Raw genomic sequence first — 10,310 nt, forward strand, 5'->3', positions numbered from 1 at the left:
AAAAAAAAAAAAGGACAGTTATGTTTGTACTACATAAGTACAGCCTTTTTCTCTTGTCATTATTCTTACAATAATGCAATACAACAACTATTTCCATAGCAGTTACTTATTTTATTTTATTTTATGGCAGTAGGGTCTCACTGTGTCTTCCAGGCTGGAGTGCAGTAGTCAAAGATCACTGCAGCCTCACACTTGCGGCTTCAAGTGATCCTCCCACCTCACCCTCCTGAGTAGTTAGGACTGTAGGCACATGCTGCCACACTCAGCTAATTTTTTTATTTTAATTTTTTGGAGAGACAAGATCTGACTGTGTTGCCAAAGTTGATCTCAAACTCATAGCCTCAAGCAATCTTCCTGCCTTGGCCTCCCAAAGTGCTGAGATTGTAAGTGTGAACCACTAAGCCTGGCCTACATAGCAGTTAAATTGTATTATGTATTATAAGTAATCTAGAGATGATTTAAAGTATACAAGAGGATGTGTGTAGGTTATATGCAAGTGCTGTGCCGTCTCATATACAGAACTTGAGCATCCTTAGATTTTGATATCTGTGGGGAGTCCTGGAATCATTCTGCCAAGGAGCTACCTTGGTTTTTGATTGGTAAATGCCAATGTTTTTCTCTATTGCATGCTGGAGCCAAATGTTCCTGTGATCAGTTACGGAGTTTGTGGACACATTAAATGTGTTTCTTCTTATGAGTTAAGAGTTACTAATGCTGCTGCCTGTTTACTTCCTGCTTTATTTAGGTTTCATGTCCTTAGCAAGCTACTGAGCTTCATGGCACCTATTGACCATACTACAATGAATGATGATGCCAGGTGAGTAATAGATTAATTATATGTCTCAAATGGCTTCATGACAGCCTGATATTGACCCGTTCTATAGCCTGCCACCTCTCCAATTCTTACCAGTTTACCATTTGTCATTGGCATTATAGTAGGGGTCACATCTCTTTACTTCCATAATTACTGTAAAAGCAAATCAGAATATTGTACAAATCTCAATGCTGCCTGGTGGTTTGATTTTGCTGTTTAGTTTTATTTTTAACTTCAGCCCATCTGCCTTGGATATCTGAGCTTCTCTGTAGAACGGAGTATGTGTTTGGCACTTTTGTGAATACGCTTTTCTTTTTAAAGTGGCTTTAGGGATGTGTATATGTTATGTTTGTTGAGGATTATGAGTTTTTTAAGTAAAAGAATTATATGCTCATTTTATAAAACTGAAATAGGATAGAAATATATACAGAAAAAAACTATGCTCATCATATTACAATTTAAAGATAACTATTTTTACAAATAATTTTTTACTTACTAATTGGCATTCTACTGTAATAAGGAACTTTCCCTTCTCCCTCATTTACTTACCATCTACTTATTTATTATCAATATTAGACTCATGCTTTGCTATTTTATTCAATAAATTGTATTTCCTTTGATATTAAAATTGTCCCCCATAGTGGAAGTACCTTCAAACTAGTGGGCATCCTTTTGAGTTGTCACTAGTTATTCCTTGCGCACTTCTTTGCTGGCATAAGATTTCTGAGGCACATGTTATACCTTTCATGGTCCAGCCCTGGCATCAGTCTTTCTTGAAGGAGAGCTGTTTCTTTTCATGGATCATGGTCTTTAGAAACCAAGATCTGGGTATTAGGGTGCTCACTGTTACTTTGTGTTGTTGTTTCAAGGCCCACTTGGCTAATGGAGCTAGAATATGTGTGTGTGTATACACATACACGTGACAACAACTTCTTTTAATATTTTAGTATATTTCATTTTTCAGGGTTTTTTTTGTTTGTTTTTGCAGTTTTTGGCTGGGGCCGGGTTTGAACCCATCACCTCTGGTATGTGGGGCCAGCACCCTGCTCCTTTGAGCCACAGGCACCGCCTTTCATTTCAGTTTTTATGAATTTCCTTTCCATATGTTCTTGTTTTTCTTTTATTATTACTATTTTTTTGTTATTGAGACAGAGTCTCACTTTCCCATTCTTGGGAGAGTGCTGTGGCATCATAGCTCATAGCAACCTCAAACTCTTGGGCTCAAATGATTCTTTGGCCTCAGCCTCCCTAGTAGCTGGGACTACAGGTGTCCACCACAATGCCTGGCTATTTTTTTGTTTGTTTGTTTGTTTGTTTGTTTTGTTTTAGCAGGCCTGGGCCAGGTTCGAACCCACCAGCCCCAGTGCATGTGGCTGGCCCCCTAACCCCTGAGCTATGGGTGCCCAACCTTGTTTTTCTTTTATATATGATTGAAATGATATTCTATAAATATGTTATGTATTGTTATGTAACTGTTAAATATAGTTATATACTGTATTTTCATGTTATTAAAGTAATTCAAAAATTTTAAATGACTATAATATTTTTGTAATGTTATTTATTTAGCCATTCACTGGTTGTCATTATTGTTAATAATGCTGTGGTGGGCATTTTTAAACATAAATACTTACTAAATGAAATTATTGGTTATAATGTAGGCACAGGTGTTTTTGCCATCTTTATCCCACAAACTACACAGAACCTTTTTATTTGAGAATATTTAGTTTGCTGCCAAGCCCTATCAGAAAAGTAAAAGCATCCCAGAATCTCTGTCATCAAACTTTTTCTTGTATTTCTTTGGCTATAACTATGTTACATTGACACCTCAGGTAGAGCAGGCTAGGGAGGAAGGGTAGGGAATGTGTTTGTTGAGTAATAATCCATAATTATGGCATTTATGGGGAAAAGGGCTGTCCCTTTTGGACTAATAGTTATCAGCATTGTTCTCCAGCTGGTTTAGGTACTTAACAGGGAATTTAATAATAGTTTTATAGCTGGAGAACTGAGCATTTGTTTTTACCAAGGTAGATTCCAGTTCTTTTGTGTTTACTAAAGAAAGAGAGGCATACATTCTTATTACTGTTTGTGCTTTAAATAGTTTGAATAGGCCAAATTAACTATGGGTACAATAACTGGGTATTAGCTCTCCTAGTAGTATCAGAATTTCCAAGGTCAGTAGGTAGGTATTGTTACTTTATCTTAAGAGGGAGGCAGTAGTAGTTAGTCCTATTTTTCTTTAGCGGAAAAATGAAAGTAGAAGTAAACTAGTACTGTGGAAATAATTTAGTAACATTTTATTCTGTGTCCTGTTTGTATAGTGTAAATGGAAACTTTCAGAATTGTTAGAATATCAGTATCTCTTGCGTCTTATTTTGCCTCAAGTGAATAGTTTTGGTCTTGTTATATATATCATTCTTGGTATATGTGTGTGAATGGAGTTTATAAAATGCTTTTGAGGTAGAGAAGCACTTTATAAGCATGACAACAGGGCCAGAAACCATAGTGTATTAATAGACCTGACTTCATAAAAGTCACATTAAAAAGGACATCAAAACCAAAGTTAATAAGTAAATGAGAAACTGTAACAAAAAATTTCAACAGATGACTATTTCACTACTATGTAAAGAGTTTTTACAAATCTCTAAGATTATTTCAATAAGAGTAGTGTGCAAAAGCATGTCAACATGTCAGCTAGCAGACTTAAAAAGGATAAAAGGAAAATCTCAAATGGCCAGAAAACATAAAGACATTCAACTTCATTAACCAAAGCAATGAAAATAAAAATGAGATTTCATCCAGGAATGTTTGCTCAAGCCTGTATCCCAGCACTTTAAGGAGGCTGAGGCAATACAATCAATCACTTGATGTCAGGAATTGAAGATCAGCCTGAGCAACAGCCCCATCTCTACAAAAAAAAAAAATTTTTTTTTAAATTAACTGGTCATGATGGTGCACACCTGTAATCCTAGCTACCTAGGATGCTGAGGCAGGAGGATCACTGAGCCCCAAAGTTCAAGACTGCAGTGAGCTGTGATCATTCCACTGCACTGCAGCATGGGCAACAGATGGAGAACCTATCTTTAAAAATATAAAAAAGGAGATTTCACTTTTTCCTTATTCAATTGGAAAACATTAGAAGGATTGGTAGGCACCAGTGTTGATGGTATAAGGAAACAAGCGCTTGTATTTGTTTGTTAGGAATGTAATTGGCAGAATCTTGTTGGGAGGTTAATGTTTCCAAATGTGTGTGCATCTGTTAACCCTGAAAAATCTGCTAGGAATTGACCTAAGGAAATGTCTAATTGTCAAATATGTTTTAACAAGGATCTTTATTACAACATTATTTATAATGGAGAAAAAGAAGAAACCAATGATCATTAGTAGGGAACTAGTTAAGTAAAGTCATTCAATGAAATTATAAGCAGCTATTAAAGGATGAAGTAGAGCTGTATATATTAACAATGTTAAGTGGACAAAGTAAGCTACAAAATCCTATCTATGATAATTTCATTTTTGAGTAATATATACATATGCATATATATGATTTTTTTTTTTAAGTGGCACCTTAAAAAAAATACTACACTGTCATGGAAAGAGCTGCAGGTTATTTTGTTACCTGGAAAACAACCAGGGTAAAACCCTAAAACAGTGTTTGTAACATAATCCATTTATTTTTTAAATAAAAACCAGTATACTCATATATGTATGTGTAGTATATTAGAATGCTTAGGAAAACGTCTAGAAAGTCCATATATAATAATATTAAGAGTATTTGCTTGTGAGGAGGGGAATAGGATGACGGGATGACAAAGGGGGTGAAGGGAGGCTTTCAGTCTTCTTTTTTATACTACTGTTTGGCGCTCATCTTTTGCCATGAAGATGCATTCACATTAGTTGCCATTAATTAATAAAATAGCTTTGGAACAGTGTATACCAAATTCATGTTTATTGCTAAGCGAGGTAAAATAGAAGATACATTTTACTTTCCATTATATTTATTTCTGTATCTTTAAATTTTTTTTTTTTTACAGTAAGCTTGCATTGCTCTGTATCAACAGAAAAAAAGATGTTTTCATTTTGAAAATGGAATATATAAAAGAGAGAGAGATAGTGGGAAGGTCCTGATTATTTCTCCATTGAACTATATGAAAGACCTTCTCCCTCATAATTCTGTCCTACACTACCTTTTTCATACTTGGCTAGCTTCTTTTCCAGCACCCCCTCCCTCCGCCTTTTAAACTGTGGTAAAGTACACGTAACATAAAATTTTCCTGCCCTTTTGATTTCTTTTTCCAAGAGGCAGCTCCACTTGTGGTTCTTAGCTTACCCAGGTCTAGAGAGAGAACCCTCCTCTTTTCCTTAGTTGTTCCTTGATTCTAGTTTATTTTTCTACTGCATATCTAAACTAGGTTAATGCTCAGTGATTTGGGTGGGGATACGGTCCATTGCTCATCTTGATTCTCCCCATATCCCTTGTCCAGTTTGAGCTCAGTAAATTTGCACCTGGTTAAACTGAACTGAAACTGGAACATAGCTTCTCAGAGAAAGATGGAGACCGAGAGAGAGATCGGTAAAACAGAGGGCTTTTTTTTTTTTTTTTTTTAAAGACAGTCTCACTCTGTAGCCCTGGGTGGAGGGCTGCTGTGTCATAACTCACAGCAACCTCAAACTCTTGGGCTCAGGTGATTCTCTTCCCTCAGACTACTGAGTTCTTGGGACTGCCACCACTTTGGGCTAATTTTTCTGTTTTTAGTAGAGATAGAGTCTGGCTGTTGCTCAGGCTGGTCTCAAACTCCTGAGCTTAGGCAATCTACCCACTCATGCCTCCTGGAATGCTAGGATTACAAGTGTGAGCCACTGCACCCAGCCAACATAGAGTATTAAAACATCCTAGGGGAAAAGTACTATGTTTAAAAGAGTAGTGGCATCATCATTTTGTTCCTTTTATCTTGTGGTCTGTGTAGTACTATCTATTTACTTAATTACTGCTAATACAAATGTTTTTCTCATGTTAGGAATTTTTCTTTTCAAGGATCTATATTTTTTAAAAAAACCTTTTTAAATGCAAAATACCCATTTATGTCCCTGTGTTACCAGATTTCCCTTTAGGGGCATTTCTTTCTACGGATACTTTGGATGCTGATTTAAATGCTTTTAGGTCTCCTTTGCTACTGAAAGTCCCATGTAATGCCTGGTACTTTATATGTGCTGGTTCTAGATCTTTGCTCTTCTGCATTATGAAGTAGACAGGGGGGTTATATTGCATGTTTGATGAACATTCCAGTATTAAGACAAAAGAAATCCTACTTTCCCACGTATTATGTGTTTGCATGCAAGAGAGGAGGTTATCATGAGCCTAAAAATGATCACTGTTTTTGCTAAACTCTTGATACTCTTTGTCATGGGATAGCTAAGCTCCCAAGACAACATTGGTTGTCCTTCAGTCATCTTGTTAAGAGGCAAAAGGTGGTGTAATTCTGTAAAGGCAGAGTTATCAGTAGGCTCTAAGGAGGAGGAAAGGCTTGACATCTCCGTGGTAGAGAATCCCTCTAAGCCTATTGTCATCACCAAGAACAAGCCAGTACTGTACTTCCATGATTTGCAGGGTGGTTGTTCACTTCTCTTTTGAGGTTATTCTATGCTAATCAAGGATCTTGTAGAAACAGCTTAAGTTACAGGGTGTGAAATCCGCCACCCCATTCTATTAAACCAGGGAAGTATGACATAATTATTACACATCTATGCATGCCTTAAAATATAACATGTACCCCATAAACATGTACAAATATGTATCAATATGAAACCAATGTTGGATGTGTCCCATAAGTAAAAAAAATAAAAATTGCATTAGAAGTGGAGGTTATTGTATTTTTATCAGTAGGGTTTTGTTTCTTGTCCCAAACATGGTAGAAATATTAACATTTCCTCCATTCCTTTGCAAAGAACTTAAGCAGATTCTCAATAGGAACAGCAATAATTTCAATTTTAGCCCTTTATCTTATCCCCCTAAATTAAAAAAAAAACCATCTTTCCCACTCCTTTTATAGAGCTGCTGGCATTTAAAAAAGAACAAGGAGAGGATCCTTTAATGATAAGTACTAAGCACGAAATACATTATTGTTTTACATCTGGAGTTTTAGAAAAGAAATGTACAAATGTAATCCAGCCTTGTAAAGTGCTTTGTCAACATCACTGCCATGTTGTTCTTGAGGTGCCTTGGTATAATAGAATTTGTACAGGCAATTTATCTTCAGCTTGCCATTTTTGTGTATGGGTCTGCACCCTAAATATGGCCACTCTACTGATGCTACTCTTTCCCCCCAGTTAGTAACCCAGAGGTTGCTTAAACCATTTTTTACTACCCCTTTCCTTCTTTACCCCTTTATTTAATAGGAATATACGTTTAATTATGGTGAAATAGTCTGGTGTAGCTTGCTCAGCGTTGGAGAACACATCAGCTAATAACCCCAGAAATACTCTCCATAGAGCATTTTCTGTTGTTTAAAAACTTGCAAGCAAGAATGGCTAAGATACAGATGTTTTCTCTGAGGCTTCTTATCTCCTAAAAAGACACAGGTTATTCTGACAGGTGAAACAAGTCCAGGCAAATATGCAACATTGATCTAATCAGCAGGAACAAGAGCAATATTTTAACTGGTGCTACCTTTTACCAGCATCATTAAAGGCTCCCATTATTCTTTTATTAGAGGTTCCTTCTCGTTCTTATCAGATTACAGAATGAACATAACTCATGGCAGTGATTTGATCTCTTGTTAAAGAGGATTACAGCTTTGCATTAACTCGGATTGACACAGTTTATAATTCGCTTGTTGATACTCAGGCGGGTGGCATCACTTGTTTGACCCCCAGCAGTGCTGAGGGGAAAGGACCCGCATATATCATCATTAAAGATGGCGTCCAGTACAGAGATAGGAGGCATGGGGCCTTCCTCCTCCAGTAATGTCAGAAAGGACAAAGGGAACATTCTCAAGTTCAAACCTGAGACTTGGGCCAGAGTTTTAAAACTGGATTGAAAGCACTGCTGTTGTTTCTTGTTTTTCCTGATTGGCTGCTGTTCAGTCTCTTATTCTAGAGTATTTGCATTGTCAAATTGAAGCTTTGGTTCCAAGGAAGAGGCAGAGTGATAAAAGCACATCTTCTAGAGATTTGTAGATGCTGCACAGAAAAATCCTTCCTCAAAATGGGGCTTTTTAACTATAGTTCTCATTTCTGCAGTTATATTCACATCATTTCATCAAAGGTTGTAAATCCTCTTTTTCCCAAAGAGATATTTCACATTCTTTAAAGTGTGTATAAATGTTTCTCTTAATGACTTGTTGTTTGAAAATTCTTTTTATTGTTATTGGCTTTCTAAATATATTACGATATAGATACTGTACTGATCACAACTAAGTAACTTTCAAGTTACTTGCAAGTGGATAGTCAGTAGCTAAGTTTAATGTAGATTATTCTTATTCATACATATTATTAGTATGTTTTCCACCATAATCACTGATTTGACATTAGATTGCTAAGGTAGGTGGACTATTTCTGTTTCTAAGTGCAGCCATCCTTTGCTCTCATTTACTCATCCCAAGTCTGCCACCCTGTGTCTGATTGACAATGAAATGGCATAAATAATATCATATTGCACTTACTGAGCATTTACTATATGCACGATAGATATACGTTTTCATTTAATCCTTATAAGAAAACAGGAATGGTTGACATTATCTGCATTTTATGGTAAGAATACAAGTAAGGCATACAGAAATTAAGTTGCCCAAGTTAACCAGCAAGTAAGTAGTGAAACTGGTACATGCATCTGAGAGTGTGGCTCATAACCCCTGCTGCTCAATCTAAAAAATCAGCAAGCTTTTAGGATTGTGTGCCAAAGGGAAGAAGCTCCTTCCTCCCCCCCTCCACACATACACATTTTCACTCTTTGACTCTCTCTTTTCTTTCTTACTCTCTCAATTAAAAACTTCTCTTTGGCTGGGTGCAGTGGTGCACGCCTGTAATCCTAGCATTCTGGGAGGCCGAAGCAGGTAGTTACCTGAGCTGTCAGGTTCCAGACCAGCCTGAACAAGAGTGAGACCTTATTTCTAAATATAGCCGGGTGTTGTTACTTGGGAGACTGAGGCAAGACAATCACTTGAGCCTAAGAGTTTGAGGTTGCTATTTTCTGTGACATCACAGCACTGTCCTGAGGGTGACAAAGTGAAACTTTGTCTCAAAAAAAAAAAAAGAAAAAGAAATTTTTGGAAAAAGAAATTTTTGAAGCTTACTATTGGATTAAAGTGCTTTTTTCTCTTTGATGTAAAAGAGATTGTATATCGAATGATTTCACCTATCAGTCATTCACATTTTAGTGTGCATCACTGAATTTCCCAATCCTGCTCTTGTGGATATACTATTCTTTTGGTTACAAAAATTTTAGACCTCATAATAAACTTTGAATCATAATCCAGTGTATTTAGTCAGTTTGTTCTTACAGTTCTGCCTCTGGAATACTCGGGGACCTATTACCTACTTTTCTTAGAGATAATATCTTTTTTATTTTTAATTTTATGGGTATATACTAGTATGTATTTATTGGGTACATGTGATATTTTGATACAGGCATACAATGTGAATTAATTAAATCAGGGTAATTGAAGTATCCATTACTTCAGGCATTTACAATTTCTTTGTATTAGGAACATTCCAATTCCACTCCTTTAGTTAGTTTAAAGTGTACCCTAACACACTGAAGAAAATTTAAAAATACAGAAAGCACAAAAAAATCATCTGTCATCCAGCTATTGAAAGTTAAGCATTATTGGCTCGGCCCCTGTGGCTCAAGTGGCTAAGGCGCCAGCCACATACACCTATGGTGGCGGGTTCGAATCCAGCCTGGGCCCACCAAACAGTGATGGCTACAACCAAAAAAATAGCCAGGCATTGTGGCCGGCGCCTGTGGTCTCAGCTACTTGGGAGGCTGAGGCAGGAGACTCACTTGAGCCCGGGAGTTGGAGGTTGCTGTGAGCTTTCCACAGCACTCTACCCAAGGGGATAGCTTGAGGCTCTGTCTCCAAAAAAAAAAAAGAAAGAAAGAAAGTTAAACATAGTTTTATATGTTTTCTTGCAGGATTTTTTGTGTATATATTTAATGCTGATTCATACTTGTATGCTTCAATCTTTTTTCCAGTTAACTTTTATTATAAGTGGGGTTTTTTTTTTTTTTCTTGGATAAAGCCTCAAGTTGTCACCTTCGGTAGAGTGCCAAGCCGTGGCATCACAGCTCACAGCAACCTCCGGCTCCTGGGCTCAAGCAGTTCTCATGCCTCTGCCTCCCAGGTAGCTGGGATTACAGGTGCCTGCCACAACGCCTCGCTATTTTTTGGTTGCAGCCGTCATTGTTTGGTGGACCCAGGCTGAATGCGAACCTGCCAGCTCAGGTGTATGTGGCTGGCACCTTAGCCACTTGAGCCACAGGTGCTGAGCATATAAGTGT

The 10,310-nt window shown here is 37.1% G+C and overlaps 1 protein-coding gene across 1 annotated transcript in view; it reads left to right on the forward strand.

The window, feature by feature from the left end:
* Positions 1–10,310, forward strand: part of AATF (apoptosis antagonizing transcription factor) — a 114,497-nt gene that overhangs the window by 89,822 nt on the left and 14,365 nt on the right. The window contains exon 11 of the mRNA XM_003795611.3: positions 746–817. Coding sequence (XP_003795659.1) covers positions 746–817 — 72 coding nt within the window. The remainder of the gene's footprint in view (positions 1–745; positions 818–10,310) is intronic.

The sequence above is a fragment of the Otolemur garnettii genome, unplaced genomic scaffold (assembly GCF_000181295.1).
Source record: "Otolemur garnettii isolate 467f Iridium unplaced genomic scaffold, OtoGar3 scaffold00094, whole genome shotgun sequence".
In the NCBI taxonomy this organism is placed as follows: domain Eukaryota; kingdom Metazoa; phylum Chordata; class Mammalia; order Primates; family Galagidae; genus Otolemur; species Otolemur garnettii.